Source organism: Mastigoproctus giganteus, chromosome 9, assembly GCF_048544385.1.
Source record: "Mastigoproctus giganteus isolate SK-2022 chromosome 9, ASM4854438v1, whole genome shotgun sequence".
NCBI classification, from domain to species: Eukaryota; Metazoa; Arthropoda; class Arachnida; order Uropygi; family Thelyphonidae; genus Mastigoproctus; species Mastigoproctus giganteus.
The window spans coordinates 109,955,080-109,974,785 of record NC_143583.1 but is presented as its reverse complement, the minus strand read 5'-3'; the positions used below and the strand labels follow the sequence as shown (position 1 = coordinate 109,974,785).

At 36.3% G+C, this 19,706-nt stretch overlaps 1 protein-coding gene across 2 annotated transcripts in view; it reads left to right on the top strand.

Moving 5' to 3' along the window:
- Positions 1-19,706, top strand: part of LOC150080634 (store-operated calcium entry regulator STIMATE-like) — an 86,220-nt gene that overhangs the window by 18,946 nt on the left and 47,568 nt on the right. The window contains exon 2 of one of the 2 annotated variants that reach the window (XM_090380597.1): positions 5,467-5,515. The exons of the other annotated variant lie outside the window; for it this stretch is intronic. Coding sequence (XP_090236723.1) covers positions 5,467-5,515 — 49 coding nt within the window. The remainder of the gene's footprint in view (positions 1-5,466; positions 5,516-19,706) is intronic. 2 annotated transcript variants of the gene reach the window in all.

Sequence of the window (19,706 nt, the reverse complement as noted above, 5' to 3'; positions counted from 1 at the left end):
AATTTTAGGATTTTGTTGTAACATAAATGTTATTACTCCTTTACTTCCTTACATGAAAAAAATGTATCTACTTGTGAAAGGGTTAACCATTGCTTCCTAGAAAACCAGATTGTTATACAGATTAGTTTCCATGAATCCTCTGGTTAGCTAACTGCAAAATGACACCATTTCAAAACTACAAAGTTTACCAAGGTGATAACTTTTACTGACTACATTGTATGGAAATGGTACAAAATAAAACAATGCACTGGCATGAAAACACACTGCTGTAGCTTTCAGCTACCCAAATGGCCTTCAATATCTCCTTTAAGTTAATACAGCCTGATAGCACTTAAATACCATTCCTCTATTCTGTCTTGTGCCACCATATCATTATTATTATTAGTGATATGGTTCAAGGAAACCTAAGGCTTATGCTGAGAGAGAGAGAGAGAGAGAGAGAGAGAGAGAGAGAGAGAGAGAGAGAGAGAGAGAGAGAGAGAGGAATTACCAAGAAAGAGCAAGAATGATGAAATCTAGCTCAGGACCCTGGGTGTGCGAAGCCCATACTCACATGTGAGCCCCATCTGCCATGCAACTTCTTTCCCACATCCTTTTCTATTAACTATACTTCTAATATCTTGCTGTACAAGCTTCTATCCATTGTTGTGGTAGTGGATATTTTGATAGTCTGTCTAGTTCCTTAAATAAATTCAAGGAAGAACTAGACAGACAATTGAAATTGAAAAACTTTTTTTTTTTTTGGCTACCGCTGTACAGGCAGGCCTCGCTTAACGCGAGTTCGATTAACACGGTTTTCAGTTACCGCGATTGGAAAAAATGATACCACTTTTTACTTTACGCGATCTTTTATTTCTGATAGTTGAAAAAGATTCGAATCGCGCACTAAATGTCTGACTGCCAATAAACAAGCGTTTTTCCGCTTCCCGCCTCAGTGTGTTCCATCAACTAAGTAGACGTGTTACTTGTTTGTCTCCACCTAATAAAGTCACGTGCAGACGTATTTAAAAATTCTAATTTTCTACCCCTGTTAATTATGGATAAAAGAAAGAGTGAAAAACAACGTGATTGTAATAAAAAAAAACGAAAAGTTATTACTTTAGCTGATAAACTTGAAGTTATTAAAAAACATGAACGTGGTGCAAACCATGTGAAAATCGTAAGAGATCTAGGATACAGTGAGTCTACCGTACGAACTATCTTGAGCCGTAAGAACGAATATAAAGAGAAAGGTAAAGTTTCATCATCTTCTTTTGTCTTACAAAATACCAGAAACAGAACTCTAATAATGATTGAAATGGAAAGTCTTTTATCAATTTGGATAGAAGATTGCAATCAAAAAAGAATTCCATTATCTAAGGACAATATTCAGAGCAAAGCTATTAACCTTTTTACTAAGCTCAAAGAAACAAAATATCAAGGGGAGACTGAAATGTTTGTTGCTAGTTCAGGGTGGTTTGGACGTTTCAAAAATCGAGCACGACTGCATAATGTTAAAGTAACAGGGGAAGCTGCTAGTGCTGATGAAGATGCTGCAGCCAAATTTCCTGCAGAATTGCAAAAAATCATTCAGGATGCTGAATACGACGATCGGCAAATATTTAATGTAGACGAAACGGGCGTATTTTGGAAACGGATGCCAACTAAAACTTATTTGGCTGCAAATGAAGCATCACAACCTGGGTATAAAGTCTCAAAAGATCGACTAACACTTTTATTAGGAGGTAACGCTGAAGGTGATTTTAAATTGAAACCCATGCTTGTGTACCGTGCACAAAATCCTAGGGCTTTAAAAGGATACAGCCATCGCACTCTTCCAGTCATTTTTCGTTCAAATAAAAAAGCATGGATGACCAAAGCCCTATTTGAAGACTGGTTTACATCTTATTTCTGTCCAACAGTTGAAACCTATTGCAAGAAAAATAATCTTACTTGTAAAGCTCTGTTGCTTTTAGATAATGCACCTGGACATCCTTCTGCACTTGGTGACTTAAATGAAAATGTGAAAGTTGTTTTTTTACCGGCGAATACGACTTCATTATTGCAACCCATGGACCAGGGGACGATTGCAACTTTCAAGGCTTACTATCTCCGCAGAACCTTTGCACAGGCACTTGAAGCTATAACAGGAGATAATGCAATTTCTGTACCAGAATTTTGGAAAAAATATAACATACGATTGGCCATTGAAAACATTCATGCAGCATGGGAAGAAGTGACAGCCAGCAATATGAGAGCAGTTTGGAAGCATCTTTTACCCCGTGCAAACGATTTTACTTGCTTCAAAGATGCAGTTCAAAAAGTTATTGAAGACATAACTAATATTGGTAATGAACTTGGTTTCAAAGGCTTGGATGTGGCTAACGTTCGAGAATCACTGAATTAGCATTTAGAACAGCTAAGTGACAATGATCTCCTTCAAATAGAGCAACAGCATGCGCACGAAGAAGCTGAAGAAAAAGAGTGTGAGCCAGATGAAAATGTTACCTCAAAGGAGATAACGGTAAAAGAACTAGGCGAAATCTTTCGTATCGCAGAGAACCTTAAACAAAAGGTAATGGATGTTGATCCTAACATCGAAAGAAGCATGTTATTTCGCCAGGGCCTAGAGAAGCTTGTTGTCGGCTATCGGAAATTGTATGATGAAAAAACAAAAGCCAAAACTGTTCAAACGACTGTGTTCAAATATTTCTGTAGCAAATAGTTAGTTTCTCCATTATATATTTTGAACAATAAACATTTAATTCTATAATTTTTATTATCTTTTACATGGCATGCAGTTAAAAAGTTATTTAAAAGGTATTATTTAAAAGTTATTTAGAATTCTTTATGGACATTCCAGAAGGTCAAGTACCAATTATAATTTTTCCTATTGGTTATGATATTCGATTAACGCGTTTCCGTTTTGCGCGATGCGCTCGTGGGACGAATTAATCGCGTTAATCGAGGCCCGCCGGTATAAGCTTGATTTCTTGCTTCAATTGTCTACTAATAAATGGCAGCATTATAATATTATATTTTCCCATATAGGATATATGGAAGTCCCCACCATTCTATTCCTTGTATATTCTGTGTTCCTAATTAGGATTCCCTCTAACCATTTGCAAAATTGTCCCCTGCCCCAACAGCGATATCTAGATTGGCAATGTTACCTTTCCAAGACCATTTCAGCACAGAATTCTTCCCCCCCCCAAATAACAGGGTTTAAATTGCCTAGTCAATGCAGTTGTCCTACTCACAGCAGAAAAAACATTATCATAAGTTGCCTTGCTATTGTATTATTTGTCAACAAAAGGCATGCTGAATGATTAATCAGCCATTCATTTAAAAAGAATGACTGCCACGATAGCCTCTTTTGGGATCTGCATCCTCATTAGACAGAAGGTGGAATCTGGTTCTTAGGAATACATTATATGTTTAAATTAAATAAGTGGTAAATATAACCTGTTATCTCATAAATCCTAAATCAGACTTTTACCAGTATATCATTCTTTGAGTCAGTGTCATTCAAACTTTTTCAGCCACAGACCCCTTTTGATCCTAGCTTTAGAAAAACTTCTCAGAATTAGTGTGAGCTTGTATCTTCCCATAGGCTCCAGGGATCTGCAGCTTTCTTCTATTATTGAAGGGATTTTTTGGATGGTGAGTATATAGTGTATCAAGGTTCCAGCCCAAAATATTTTGTTAGTGGTCTTGAGGGAGAAACCCTCCTTGTCACTATTAGCATTAGTAGAGGCATTTGATGCAAGAAAGCAAGCTTATGCAGCATCAGCCAAAAAAAAAAAAAATTAAATAAAAAAATAAAATAAATAAATAACCACTTCTATTTCACCCCTCTGTTCGAAATACCTGTCCAGCTGAGCCTTAAACTTATTTAGGCTATCAACTTCCACGACAAGGGATGGAAGTCTGTTCCACCAACCAACCACCCGCTGGCTAAAGGCAAATTTCCTCACGTCTATCCTACATCTGTCCTTTCTCAATTTGAATTTATGCCCTCTCAGGTGATTATTCTGAGCAAGAGGAAGAATCCCATCAGCATTGAGCATGCTCAAACCATTCAAGGCTTTATACACCTCTATCAGATCACCTCACCGGTGCCTAGTCTCCAGACACTGTAATTTGCAAAACTTAAGCCTTTCTTCATTAGAGCACCCCTTTGTTCCATTCACTAATCTTGTTGCCCTTCTCTGTACTCGTTCCAGCATCTCTACATCCTTCTTGAAATGAGGCCTCCAGACCTGTATACAGTACTCTAGGTGTGGTCTGACCATTGCCTTATTCATGCAGAGTGGGGTGGTTTATCATATTAGACTGCAGTCTGTGTTACTTGGGTAGAGCTAAGAGGTGGCTTTGAGACTGCATGATGAACATTTAACTTTTATTCAAGATGCAGATATTTAGGCTTCCCCTCTGTCTGAGGATTACAGGATATGCACTTGATCCTAATCACATTTATGTTGTAGATTGTGCTCACCAACCATTTCATTGCCATTGGTTGGAATCAGTTTACATTACCATCACCTCCATTTGCTTTAACTTAACTTAGACCTCACATCAGCTGTTTCTTTGAGCAAGTCTTGACCTAGAAGAATTGCAGTGGTGTAACAGAATGTTACTGGCCAGATGATCCTCCTGTCCTGCTCTGGTACTGCTATATTCTTCTCTTTATTTATTGTAGCATTGCTCTAGCAATTTTATGGTTGACAAAGACAGACATCCTGGAATGTTGAAAGCCATTGTGTGCTTTGTTCCTGCCTTTACTTTGTATTTGCGTTGCTTTTATTTTAATTTAGTAGTTATGTATAAATATACGTTTTTACTTATTTTTATCGTTATTTTATCTCTGCATATTTTGTTGGTTTGAGATGCTGAAGAATATATTAATGAAATAACTATTTTTAATAGTTTTAAAAATTTGGATAGGAGGGGTAACCTTTGGATGCAACTCAAGACAATGTGGGCTTATGCCAGCTGAAACTTAAATTCTCTGGAATTTGCATGCAGAAGTTGATGAAATTGAATTGAATGCATATATAAAGGTGGGCAATATTACTGTTTAAAAAAATATATATTTTTTGGCTTTTTTTTAAATCAAATTTTTATTTTCAATTTTTTTATGGTAATCTCGCTCTCCCACTATAAAGTCAAAATATGAAAAATTAATATTTAAAATTATTTATGTACATTTTTTTAAAAAAAATTTCTCTCTAAAAAAACCCTCTTCAATCAGGTGTAGTCTGTTTGGAACTTGTTTGCAAAACAGTCAATGGTGCGTAATAGGCTAATTTCTAAGTTGATTTAATTTGGAGTTTATTTCTAGGCAGGATTACCAATATGAATGATTACTTAAAAATGACTAATGGAATATTGTAGTTTTTATCAGTTTTCTTTTAGTTCCACTATTTTAATGTGTGCTATTTATCTACCAGCACTTATCCATTTGTTTGATATCTGATATTACAGTTAAAAGGTTTTGTGAGCCAAGAAGGGAAAGGAGGCCATGGATTATATGGTAAGCATGTTTTTATCCCAAAAATTGTTTATTTATTGAAATTTTTTTTTTTTGTCATTAGCATTAGTAGAGGCTTTTGATATAAGAAAGCAAGCTTATGCAGCATCAGCCAAAAAAAAAAAAAAAAAAAAAACACTTCCACTTCACCACTCTGTTCGTTCGAAATACCTGTCCAACTGAGCCTTAAACTTATTTAGGCTATCAACTTCCACGACAAGGGATGGAAGTCTGTTCCACCAACCAACCACCCGCTGGGTAAAGACAAATTTCCGCACGTCTATCCTACATCTGTCTTTCCTCAGTTTGAATTTATGCCCCCTCAGGTGATTATTCTGAGCAAGAGGAAGAATCCCATCAGCATTGAGCATGCTCAAACCATTCAAGGCTTTATACACCTCTATCAGATCACCTCGCTGGTGCCTAGTCTCCAGACACTATAATTTGCAAAACTTAAGCCTTTGTTCCATTCACTAATCTTGTTGCCCAACTCTGTACTCGTTCCAGCAGCTCTACATCCTTCTTGAAATGAGGCCTCCAGACCTGTATACAGTACTCTAGATGTGGCCTGACCATTGCTTTATACAAGGGAATAATCACCTTATCCCTGCTAGAAAAATTCCTATATTGACAATACACCATGAGCTACTCTTGCAGCCCATCTGCACTGCTCAGAGAACTTCATATCTGACTACACAACCACCCACAGGTCCCTTTCATTCTCTACCACTGTCAGTGTAGTACAACAGAGTTGATACGTTGCTCTGGGATTGCTGTTTCCCATATGTAGTACTTCACATTTGTCAATGTTAAACTTAATTTGCCACCTCTCAGCCCATCTGCTCAACTTTTCCAGATCCTGTTGCAACAGCATAGTGTCAGTAGTGTCCTTGACAACCCTGCCAACCTTTGTATATCAACTGCAAACTTGAATATTAAGCTTGATATACCATTATCAATATCATTTATAAATACAGAAAACAATAATGGACCCAACACTGAACCCTGAGGGACTCCACTGATAACATTAGTCCACAATTACCACTCTGTCTTCTCCCCTTTATCCATAGCAGCAATTTGCCTCCAATGCCACACTGCTCCAATTTGTGCAGCAGTCTTCCATGTGCAACAGTATCAAAATCCTTTCTAAGATCCAAGTACATAATATCAAAGTTATTCCCTGTATCCAGTTCTTTTGTGACTGCATCGTAGTATCCAATCAAATTGGTCAGGCAAGACTTCCCCTTAACAAAACCATGCTGTGTCCGAGCTATAACTGAAGTCTTGTCTAGATGATCCTGCAGTGCTTCTTTAACCAGTGCCTCCATTAATTTTCCTCGAACAGAAGTTAAACTCACAGGTCTATAATTACTTGTCAGCCTTTGATCCTCCTTTGCACATCTCCAGTCTATGGGTACCTCCCCTGAGTCCAAGGAAGCTCTCATAATTATGGCTAAGGGTTTGCTTAACCATAATTATGAGAGCCTTTACTGCCTCCTTTAATATAACTGGATAGATCCCATCCACCCCTGGTGCCTTTCTTGCCTTTATCTTCAACAATTTCTCCTCCACTTTACTCTCAGTTATTACAAGATTCTCTAGCTTACTGCCAGAGTTGAATACACCTCTGCCATTCTCCTCACTGAATAACTGTGAATGTCGATGCAAAATATTCATTTAGTTTGTTAGCTACCTGAGCAGAATCATCAACAGTTGACCCATCGATGTCAAGTGGACCAATCTGATTCATCCCCTTCCTTCTAGAGTTTACATAAGTAAAGAACTCTTTGCTGTTTTACTTTGCATCCCTTTCCAAAGATTTCTCGTAATCTGCCTTTGTCTGCCTAACCTCTTTTGTAACTTGGTTACAGATCAACTTGTATCTATCATAGGCATCTGTGTCATGTGTTAATTTGTATGTATCCCATCCATTTTTCTTCTCTGCCATATGTCTCATTAGTTCATCTGACATCCATTCAGGTCTAAACATTGAACAGTATTTCTTAGTTGGTATGTAAAGCCTAGTAGCTTCCAAGATAATTTCTTTGAATGCTTCCCATTTTGAATTTGCTGTTGGTAACATCAGTTGGTCCCACTGTATAGAATTTAAATACTGTCTCAGTCCATTGTAGTCGACTTTATGAAAGCAATAACCCTTCCCTTTACCCTTAATGGTAGTTACCTCTTTGAGTAAATCCCACTTCAGCACACTGTGATCACTTCCACCTAGTGGTTCATTTACCTGCAGATTCTTAATGCATGAAGAATCACTACTGATAATCAAATCAAGAGTATTACTCCCTCTAGTTGCCTCCCGAACATGCTGATGTCGAAAACAATCATCCAATAAATCCACAAAAGCCTTCTAGTGTGTGAGTGACCAGCCCCCAAATTCCAGTCAATATCTGGGAAATTAAAATCCCCCATTATAAGACTCTGATTTACTGGCCCACTATTTCCCTGTACAGTTTCTTATTATACTTATCAGTCATTAGGTCTATAGCACACTCCTACTCTCAATTTTGATCTCCCAATGCTTATGTCACACCAAACTGACTCAACACTGTGCTGTCCAGCGATGTCGACCGGCTTCACTTCCTTGGATTTTGTGTTTCTTAACTAATAGCATAACCCCTCCTCCCTTCCTATCCTGTCTATCCTTTCTGTAGACGTTGTACTCCCCAAATTCCAGTTCTGCATTCCTTATATCTGTGTGACACCAAGTCTCTGATATCCCAACAATATCTGCCTTTGATGTTTTGAGCAATACCTCAAATTCATCAAATTTATTTACTAAACTCCTAGCATTGGTGTACACGCAAGTATACATGCACCTGTTTCTATTCTTAGCTACCCTAACACAACCCATGTGTTTACTTGTACTGCAATGACTCCCAGCAGTCTCTGAAATATCCTGCATCTTGTTTTTCAGGCTTCTGTTCATTCCAATAGAAGCAGTGCAAGAATCTCTTTTACCTCTGCCAGTGGCTACTGTTAATCTATTAGTCTTTGTCTCCCCCCCAAGCTAGCAGTTTTCCGACCCACCTAACACTGCCTCGATAGCATCAGCAAATATTCTTGCACCCTTTCTATTTAAGTGTATTCCATCCCTGTAGAAGCAGTCTCTCCTGTTAACAAGTACAGTCCAGGCTGAAAAAAATTCTACCCCTTGAGCCTTGCACAACCTTTCCAGGGCCGAATTGATCGACAAGGCTCTCATCATATAATCCCTCCTATTGTGTCTGGGCAGAATTGCAGACACTTTCAAATTCAACCATAATTCACGGCTTTTTTTTTCAACAGTGACCTGTGCTTGTTAAGTAATTCTGCCGGTCTCCTACTCTTAATATCATTAGTGCCAACGTGTACAACTATATCACCTTTTGTGCCCTTAAAAGATGATATCCGCTCTACAATGTCATCATCCTTTGCCCCTGGCAGGCATACCCTGATCCTGTTCCATCTATCTTTTACAAAGCATGTTCCCCGTTTCCCTGACAATAGTCACCAACAACTACTAGTTCCTGTGGGACCAGTGCATTCTGCCTTGGGGGTTGCCGCTGTGTTGTGTGATGACCAGGTGCAAGCTCTGGCATTGATGTGGGCAGCTGAGAGCTTGATGGGCCTCAATTTAGTTCCTTCGAGGGCATCCACCTTGTCCTTCGAGTTCTCATATAGGCCCATAACAACGCTGAGTTGTTGCCTGATTTCGATACACTCCTTGCATCACGCACACACAAAGACATCCCCCATGGCAATATCAAGTCCCCCTACCTGAATGCTCCACAAACATCATGCAAGCAGTGCATTTTAAAAGGCTGTGATTCAGAAGGCAACTGCCCCCCTCAGTTCTCCTCTGAGCCATAGCACTTCCATTAGCTTGAGCCTTTTGCTTTGCTGCTCTGGTCTGAGTCATGATTTCTATTAATTTCAATAAAATTTCAATTTCAGTTCAAAATTATAACCCTAAACTTGTATCCCAACACAGTTATAACGGTATATATATTTTTCAGTGTCAAATATTAATTATCTACGAGTTTCCTTTATATAACTTCCGTATCAGTTATGTATTAATTAATTAGGTTACGTTTGTAATCTAGTCGTTATATGTATTTAATTAAAAGTACGATTTAATTGACAACGAAGTTCAACAAATTTAATAGATTCTACCGATCAACTGACAATATTATAACCTATACTATACTAAAGTTATCTAGTTCGGTATATAACGTATCGTATGACAAAAGCGGCAACTTAAGAACGGTAAATCTAAGGACACTTAAGTATTAATTAACTTTCGAATCTCGCTGTCTCAATTCAGAATAACTAATGATCCTTACTAGGTCTATAAGCTACTTACAGAAAATAATTGAATGTAAAAAATATTCAATAAAGCGGTTAAATATGATAAAAAAATTCTCGTTCAGCGGAGTTGCAACTTGTAACATGTGGATTTGATACCCTTACCGATACTTTTATGCAATTACAAGGCCAAGTAAAGAATAAATACACCAGATTAATCAGAAAATCACAAAATAATGCTATACTACTAAATTTAAATAAAGTTTTAGAAAAACAATTTCAAATCAAAAAATAAGAAAAATCCACTTAGTGGCTTTGAACAAGTCTGGCTCCTACTAGCCTCGTCAGCAGACTTCCCACCCGCAGCAGACAAATAATATGTAGTATATTTAATTGAAATATGTAAAAGCAATATTTAAGTAGTGTAGTTCATGCTTTTTATTGACCTTAGCATACAGAATCAAACAATAATACTGTACAGCCTCAATATACCACACCTGATTATACTGCGCTTTTGGGTATAACGTGAATCTGATCATGTCTTCCAAGAGCAACAGAAAAAAAAAGTAAAATGCAAAATTTAACAGTAAACACTAGTAGAAGCAAACTGTATAGCTCACAGAGGGAAACCAGCTACTGCAATGGTTTCCAGAGTGGACCATTGAGCTATTATATTCTCTTTGGTGTATTCTATCAATTTTTATAAATATCAGTAGTTATCTGAAAGTAATTATTGTAGATGTTCAGCTTCTCCACTGTCTTGCCTCACTTAGATTCCATAAAAAAAAATGTTAATGAAATATTAATTGTGCCCAGGACACTTTCAAAACTGAAGGAAGAGGGGAATCAGCTACTGTATTTATCATTTTCATAATGTTCAGTAAATTTTTGTGAACAAGAGCATGTGATGTTCTTTTCAAGGATGACATCACAAGCTGCTAAGGGCATAATGCAAAGTGTGCATGAATTGAGAAACAATTTTTATATTTTTATAAATTGTTGCTGCTGACCTCCTAATTATACTGCAGTGCTCTTAACAGTATTGACTTGTTTATAACCCAATTAGTATATCATTGAAGGAGGAGGATGTCCCATAGTTTGATTCAGAATATAACTACCCTAGTACTGCACTTAGGGTAGTGGAGAATGGAAAACGCCTGGGGGTAATTGTGCAGCCAGATAGGAAATTCTCTGAGCAGTGCAGACATGTTGCCAGGACAGCTCACAAGGTTTTGTCAGTGATAACAAACTTTGTTAACAGGGATAAGGAGGTGATTATATAATGTCATCTCTTTGTATAATGCCATCGTTAGGCCACATCTTAAGTACTGTATAGAGGTCTGGAGGCCTCACTTTCGGAAGGATGTAGATCTGCTGGAATGGACGCAGGGAAGGGCAACCATACTGGTGAAGGGAACAAAAGGATGCTCTTGCCTAGAAAGGCTTCAGTTCTGCAAATTGCAGTGTCATGAGACTAGGCACCTGTGGGGAGATCTGATTGAGATGTTTAAAGCCTTGAATGGAATGAATTCAAGATTCGTCTATTCTGCTGCAGAATAGATGTGAGGGGGCATATACAAGTTGAGGATAGGATGGTGCAGGATAGATGTGCAGAAGTTTGCTTTCATCTAGTGAGTGGTTGATTGTTGGAACAAGCTTCAATCTGTTGTTTTAGGAAGTGGATGGGTTGAATAAATTTAAGGAAGAACTAGACAAATTCTTGGAGGGTATGGATGGGTGAACTTTGGAGGTTTTTTTTTTTTTTGCTGATTCTATATAAGCTTGCTTTTTTTGCATCATTTGCTATTTTACTACCACTACTATAACCCGGCCATATTACACTACTTTCTAGAGAAAATGATTTCCAGTGTGTTGGTAATTTTGACTATGCAATGAGTTCCAGGAACAGCTTAATTGTGTAACTTTTTTTTTTTTTTTTTTTGCATTGGACTACTCAGTTATACAGCCATTAAATTATGTGGCCTATGGTTATATGTTGCTGAGTTGTTTCTTAGTTTCTATTTATGTAGTATACTGTAAACATGTAAACTTGTGCACATGTTTAAAACATGTGCACAAGTCAGATATAAAGTTCTCTGAGCAGTGCATTTTATTTATTTAATTAATTATTTATTTTTGATACTACCACTAGAGAATTAAATACTTGGAGGTTGTGTGCCTTTACCTTTACACTTGGCTGTTTGGCTTACTATTAAAAGTACACAGCATAAGGTACATAGTTGGCTGCCACTGGAGGGACCAAAATGTCTTCAAAGACATGAATTGAATGCAGAGGTACACATAAATTTCAAATCATTTCAGTGTTCTGTTGAAATATAACCACAGTTAATGCCATAGAGAAACATGGCAGAGTGGAACTGATGTTCCTGTTGCTGCCTTACATTAGATATGTATATGCATTCATACCTATTTAAGAAGGGTGCAGGATATCTTTTTCAGGGCCAGCATGCCAGGTAGTACAGGTGGGCAAATAGTACATAATTGTGGCCCACTTCCCTGCAGTATGGGTGGATTGTACAGGTGGGCAATGATACATAATTGTGGTCCACTTCCTTGCAGTGTAGGATGCTGAGCCGGCTTTCCAGTTGATTGCCTTCCTGGTGGCCAGATAACTAAACAACACATACTGCCCAAACAAAACACCTTTCTGGCCATTTACAAAGTTCACTATCATCACAGTGTTCCATGGTGGAGTTGAACTAAAGTTCTGGAGCCACCCTACATAAGATACTATACATGTCTACATGTTGAAATGCAAATCAAACCCATTACTATTAAAATGTTTTTTTCATGTGAAAAAATTAGTGCATCAAATTATAAAAATGAGAAATTTTTATAAATTTCCTAACTCTTCATAATATGGCCCAGCATTTTAGTTTATTTGAGTGTACTGCACATGATTGGGAAATCAAAAAAAAAAATTTTTTTTCCTTTTACAATCCAATAAACTAATTTTTTTTTTCCACTGATGAAAACCTTTTAATTACATTTATAGTTAATATTGCATGTAATATCATTTTCAAATCTAAAATTTTGATCAATTTTATTTATATATGGAAGCAAGGAAAACAACTTTTAATTGAAAACTTTGCAACTGTTTTTACTCTCTTTTTATAAGAAAAAGGAATTTCTGGTTTTGATTTGTCCATTCTATTCAAATGAATTCTTTGAAACTGTTTAACATTTTAAAGAATAGTAGATTTTGGACCTGGACAGGATGAGTGAGGGGCACATTTCAGTTTAGTTTTTATTTAAATTTATTAAAATTAGTTGATGTAGAGGGATGAGCTTTACCGGGTCAGATTCTTGGAAACAGATTCTCAAATTTTTGGACTTGTGGATTGTAAAATTCAATACAAGTTTTATGGATTTGTATCCTGAGTGATTGAAATCTATTTAGGAATATAACATACTGGTCTATAGACCACTGATTGAAAATTTCTGCTCTAAGGGACTGTAAGGTGTGGTTAGAGGTTTTAGGTTCTGGAGTATAGTGTATGTGTTAGAATTTGGGACATTTAATTTTATGAATATTTTTTATAAACTAAAAGTCAGAAATACATCTGTTTAAGTTTTAAGGGTTAACTGGCAATTTGCTGTAAATTGGTAATATGACTAGGAACAATTTGTTGTTAATACATGATAATGTGAAATAATCAAGACTCACACTGGATGGAATGTTGCCCCAGTCAACTATATCCCTGCTCTGCTGGTCAGGACACAAAGTGCATCAAGACACAAAGTGCTAAATATGTTACTGGGACAACCATAAAGTTAGACACCATCCCATCAGTGTTAGAAGCTTCAATAGTAAAGAAGTATATGATGTCCAGCAGTCATTAGACAAAAGAGGGGTTACTCTGACTAGAACTAAAGATCTAACAGAAAAAATAGCTGAGAGACAGTGAGCGAAAGGAAGTTGATAGTCTAGAAAGGCAGATTTGTACCATCATAGTAATCTGTACGCACACTAACAGGTTTGGATAATGAGCTTCTGTAGTATTTCCCTAGGAGGAAATACATCAAGCATTTAAATGCGTAGTAAATTCTCCTTCACCATTTGTTTGAGTACCTTTTTACTACAAGTATTGTGAAACTTTTTTAAAGAAACTGATAAACTTAAAAAAAATTTAAGGTACTATAAACTTCATATCTAAGTAACATAAGGGATATACTTTGAGATCAGTGTCTTACAACGCTTTTCATGTGACTGGCTAGCTGAAAGTAATCAGCTCATCAGTTTATTTGCAAGCTATGAAATATTTTTTTTTATATGTGTATTGGAAATCAAAACTTTAAACTGCCTTCTTTTAGTTTTACAGAATAAGAATTAGGACATTGAAGAATACTGAATTGCTAAAGAACTTAGTTTGCTTTGCAGGCTTAAAGATAGTGAAGAATTTTTCAGGTACTTGCTGGTATAGAAATTGTATAATTTAGTTGAGAAAATTAATCGTAGCAGAATTTGTCCCTTTTTGTTATACAAGGCTAAATGCAAACTTAAAGCTTCTAGAAAAACCAGGTTTTCCATAATGTGCATTTAATGTATTTTAATCTGTAATATACATACCACAAGGGGACTTGGTGTTGTTCTAAAAATTAAAAAAAAAAAAAAAAAAACTTCTGAAAAAATAGTATTGCTTTTTATTTGTGGTATATGGTGATGACTCCATTAAAATTGTTTTGATGGCATTGCCATTTTGTCAGAGGGTTAAACAGACTTAATCCATACCTTGCAAAATGGTAATATTTTAAGACTTCATTATGAGGGAGGATAAATCATAACAGATCTAAAATCTTTAAAGGGCTTACGAAACTTTAAGCCTAGGAAAAGGTTAACAACTTTCATTCTTTTGCTAATAACAAGCCAGTGTTTGTACTAAATAAAATGCACTAGATTATGATAGTCCTGTTAACCTGTGGTGAGATTGCTATATATTTTATTTTGCTAGGTGTGGTATTTTTCAACCTCTTATTTGAATATTTTAAGATCATCCCTTCTGCACTTTTTGTTTTGTGTATTTAAATATCCACTATTTTAGTATACCCTAAACCAGTGTTTCATAATTTTTATAACGAAACCCACTTAAAATATGTGTTTTTAAAAGTTGTATTTATGGACAATGAAGAATTCATCATTTTGGCTTCTTACTGTTTTTATATCCAAAGTATAAATATAATCAACAAAAAGTATTTATCTTTTAATGCATACTATATTTTATTTAATTTCCAAATTTCCACATCCAAATTATATAATTTACAAAAAAGTATTATTATATGTTATTTTTATTTTATTTTTAATGTGATCCTTGTGCTTTATTAAAATTTTCATGAGACACCCCAGTTTGCCTGCGACTTACCTGTTTTATCTATTTATTGTGCATTTATCTATTTTAAAGCTCAGTTGCCATTTTTTAGCTTATCTGCCTAGTTTATCATGATCTTGAAGTAGCATGCACCTTGATTTTTATTGTTAATCATCCTCTCCACCTTTGTGTTTAAACTTGACTTCATACCTATATCATTAAATATTAAAAACAGTAAGGGATCAACACTAAACAGCCGACCCGGCTAGCCGAGTGGGTAAAGTACCTACCCGGCAACCCAAAGGTCGCGGGTTCGATTCCCGCCTCGGGCTTGGATCAAAGTACTGCAAAAACCTTGGGAGGTGCAGTATGGCCACAGAAGCCGATGCGCCAACAACTACCAAATCAAAAAAAAAAAAAAAAAATCAACACTAAACCCTCTGGTAGGCCACTCATATTTCCCAAGTGAGAAATAAAATTTATTTGTAATGCATATAACTAATAAGCTGGTCTGTAACCGAGTTACAAAGGAGATTAAGCAGGCGAAGGCAGATTACGAGAAATCTTTGGCAAAGGATGTAAAGAAAAGCAGCAAAGAGTTCTTTACTTATGTAAACTCTAGAAGGAAGGGGATGAATAAGATTGGTCCACTTGATACAGATTGGTCCACTTGATATCAATGAGTCAACTGTTGATGATCCTGCTCAGGTAGCTAACAAACTAAATGAATATTTTGCATTGACATTAACACATGAGGAGTTATTCAGTGAGGGGAATGCTAGAGGTGTATTCAACTCTGGCAGTAAGCTAGAGAATCTTGTAATAACTGAGAGTAAAGTGGAGGAGAAATTGTTGAAGATAAAGACAAAGGCACCTGGGGTGGATGGGATCTATCCAGTTATATTAAAGGAGGCAACAAAGGAAGTAAGCATACCCTTAGACATAATTATGAGAGCTTCCTTGGACTCAGTGGAGGTACCCATAGACTGGAGATGTGCAAATGTGACACCAATTCACAAAGGAGGATCAAAGGCTGACACAAGTAACTATAAAGAAGAAGCAGTGCAGGATCATCTAGACAAGACTTCAGTTATAGCTCGGACACAGCATGGTTTTGTTAAGGGGAAGTCTTGCCTGACCAATTTGATTGGATACTATGATGCAGTCACAAAAGAACTGGAGGCAGGGAATAACTTTGATATTATATACTTGGATCTTAGAAAGGCTTTTGATACTGTTGCATATGGAAGACTGCTGCACAAATTGGAACAGTGTGGCATTGGAGGGAAATTGCTGCTATGGATAAAGGGATGGTTGAGTGGGAGAAGACAGAGTGGTAATCAATGGACACTGCTCATCGTGGACTAATGTTATTAGTGGAGTCCCTCAGAGTTGAGTGTTGGGTCCATTATTGTTTTCTGTATTTATAAATAATATTGATGATGGTATATCAAGCTTAATGTCCAAGTTTGCAGACGATACAAAGGTTGGCAGGGTTGTTAAGGACACTACTGACACTATGCTGCTGCTGCAACAGGATCTGGAAAGGTTGAGCAGATGGGCTTGAGAGGTGGCAAATGAAGTTTAACATTGACAAATGTAAAGTACTAAATATGGGAAACAGCAACCCCCAGAGCAATGTATCAACTCAGTGGTACTACACTGACAGTGGTAGAGAATGAAAAGGACCTGGGGGTAATTGTGCAGGCAGATATGAAGTTCTCTGAGCAGTGCAGACAGGCTGCAAGAGTAGCTCATGGTGTCTTGTCAATGATATACAGGAATTTTTTTAGCAGGGATAAGGAGGTGATTATTCCCTTGTATAAGGCAATGGTCAGGTCACACCTTGAGTACTGTATACAGGTCTTGAAGCCTCATTTCAAGAAGGATGTAGAGCTGCTGGAACGAGTACAGAGAAGGGCAACAAGGTTAGTGACTGGAACAAAGGGTTGCTCTTACGAAGAATGGCTTAAGTTTTGGAAATTACAGTGTCTGGAGACTAGGCACCGGCAAGGTGATCTGATAGAGGTGTATAAAGCCTTGAATGGTTTGAGCATGCTCATGCTGATGGGAATCTTCCTCTTGCTCAGAATAATCATCTGAGAGGGCATAAATTCAGATTGAGGAAAGACAGATGTAGGATAGATGGCGGAAATTTGCCTTTAGCCAGTGGATAGTTGGTTGGCGGAACAGACTTCCATCCCTTGTTGTGGAAGTTGATAGCCTAAATAAGCTTGCTTTCTTGCATCATATGCCTCTGCTAATGCTAATAGTAATGCAACATCAAAGCAACTTTTGGTGGCATTGCATATTGAGAGATTATTACTTGCATGATCAAATTCTTTTTCATAGTGTAAATTTGAGTTTGCCATTGCCCCTAGTGTAGAAAAGGAGAGACATCCTTATTGTTTTTAAAATTCTAAGTTTTAAAGTTTTTAAACTTTTTATTTTAATAAAAACTAAAGATTAATGATTTTAATCAAAAGAACATAGTGCTTGTTTGCTTACATTTAACTAATTTATTATTTGTGAAAATATAAGCTAATGAAATAATAAAATTAAAATGAAATGACCCTGATAAATTTTAATAATTAAATTAAAATAAACTAAAATCATTATTAGTTTGGCTTGACTAGGTAAATTAACAAGATCTTAGCATTTTGAAAATTTATTTGAAATATATTTTCACTAACAGGCTGTCAGTTTCATGCACATTGGTGGTGTTAAAACATCAGAGGAGTATTTAAACTATTTCATTCATAATATATTTAATGATAGTCCTAATTTAAACTCTGGTTTTACTGTATTAATGAAGTCTGTTTTTCTGTATTAATGATGTCTTTGCCATAAGAAGACAATTCCGATTCCATACATAGGAATCTTAGTTTGAATAAAAATTGCTTAGTATTGTAATTCTTTACTGAAGAGAAAAAGATTTTACATTTGTTTTTATCACTGACTATTTCATAATCACCCTTCAAGTTTTAATTTATAGAAACCTAGAGTCTAATAATATGAATAAAAATGACAGCAAAAAAAATTTAAAAGTAAGTGAAAAGGGAATATGTGAAATATTTTGTGGTATAAATTTTGCAATTAAACAGATCAAAATGTTGCTTTTATATATTTTAATGATAAAGTTCATCAGTCAGTTAACCTTTTTTTTTTTTGCTGATGATAATGCACTCAAAAAATTGACATCCTTTTAATTCTAAGGGTTAATAAAATTCAAATTTTATTTTACAGTCAGTTCTGCTATAATGCCCATTTTAGCGATGCAAATTTGCTCCAACCTGACTGATATATTAGGGAACAATGCGAGTATAATGCGATTTTTGTGTTAGCTCATGTGTGATTCATCTGCGAGTAATTTCATCTGCGAATTTTGCTTTCACCAGATGAATGCAAAACCCGAAACCAATCTGAACGTAGTGACCTGCGCAGCAATACATATGTTTACGAAGTTTAAAAAATGTCAAATGTGCGAGGGCTATAGTTCCCATTTACCGTATGTTTATTGATCAGAGACTCACTGTTGTCATTTGTTGTATTCACAAGACAACAGGTAATATTGTAGGCTGACTCATGTTTTCAGGAGCTTGCATTTTGAACAGAAATTTCATGAGGCGTGATAGTGTGAGCAGAGGAGCACATTTCTGGAGGTCACTACCATAAAACAATATAAACAATTTGCAGTTCCCAGTTTATTGGGCTTTTCTGTTAGTGCAATCTGTTATAAAGGGTAGTAAACTTGATCTTGTTGCATTTGTAATAATGCCAATAGCTGGAATTCTGAGTTTTTACCTTATTATTGTGAAATATGTTTCCATGAAATCTTCAATCATAAAAAAATCAATTTTCAGAATCTTTTCTTCATTTCTATTTTTTAAGCTTTGTAAACTTGTTACTCCGTATCTCACTTGTGCAATTTGTGCATGCAATGTTCGTCATTATTGATTACTTATCTTTTTTCTCTTTTAAATTTTACAATCCAAAAAAAAATGTCAGTGAACAGAAATATCAATTAGTATGTGTGTGTGTGTGTATATATTACAGTATTAATTAAGCTATACATGTAAGCGTGCTTGTTAACAGGAGAGATTGCTTCTACAGGGATGGGATACATGGGAATATAAAGGGTGCAAGAATATTTGTTAATGCTATCGAGTCAATGTTGGGTGGGTCAGAAAATTGCTACCTTGGGGGATTCACAAGCCATAGGTAGAGGTGGAAATGATTCTTGCACTGCTTCTATTGTAATGAGGAGCAGCCTGGAAAGCAATCTGCTGGGGATTTCAGGAACTGCTGGGAGTCATGAAACAAATAAATACATGGGCTGTGTTAGAGTAACTAAGAATAGGTGCATGTATACTTGTATGTACACCAGTGCTAGGAGTATAGTAAATAAATTTGATAAATTTGAAGTGCTGGTCAAGACATCAAAGGTGTATATTGTTGGGATAGAGATGTGCTGTCACATATATAAGAAATGCAGAAAGTGCATCCAGTTGACCTGGGTGGACAGTGCTATGTTGAGTCTGTTTGATGTGACATAAGCACATGGA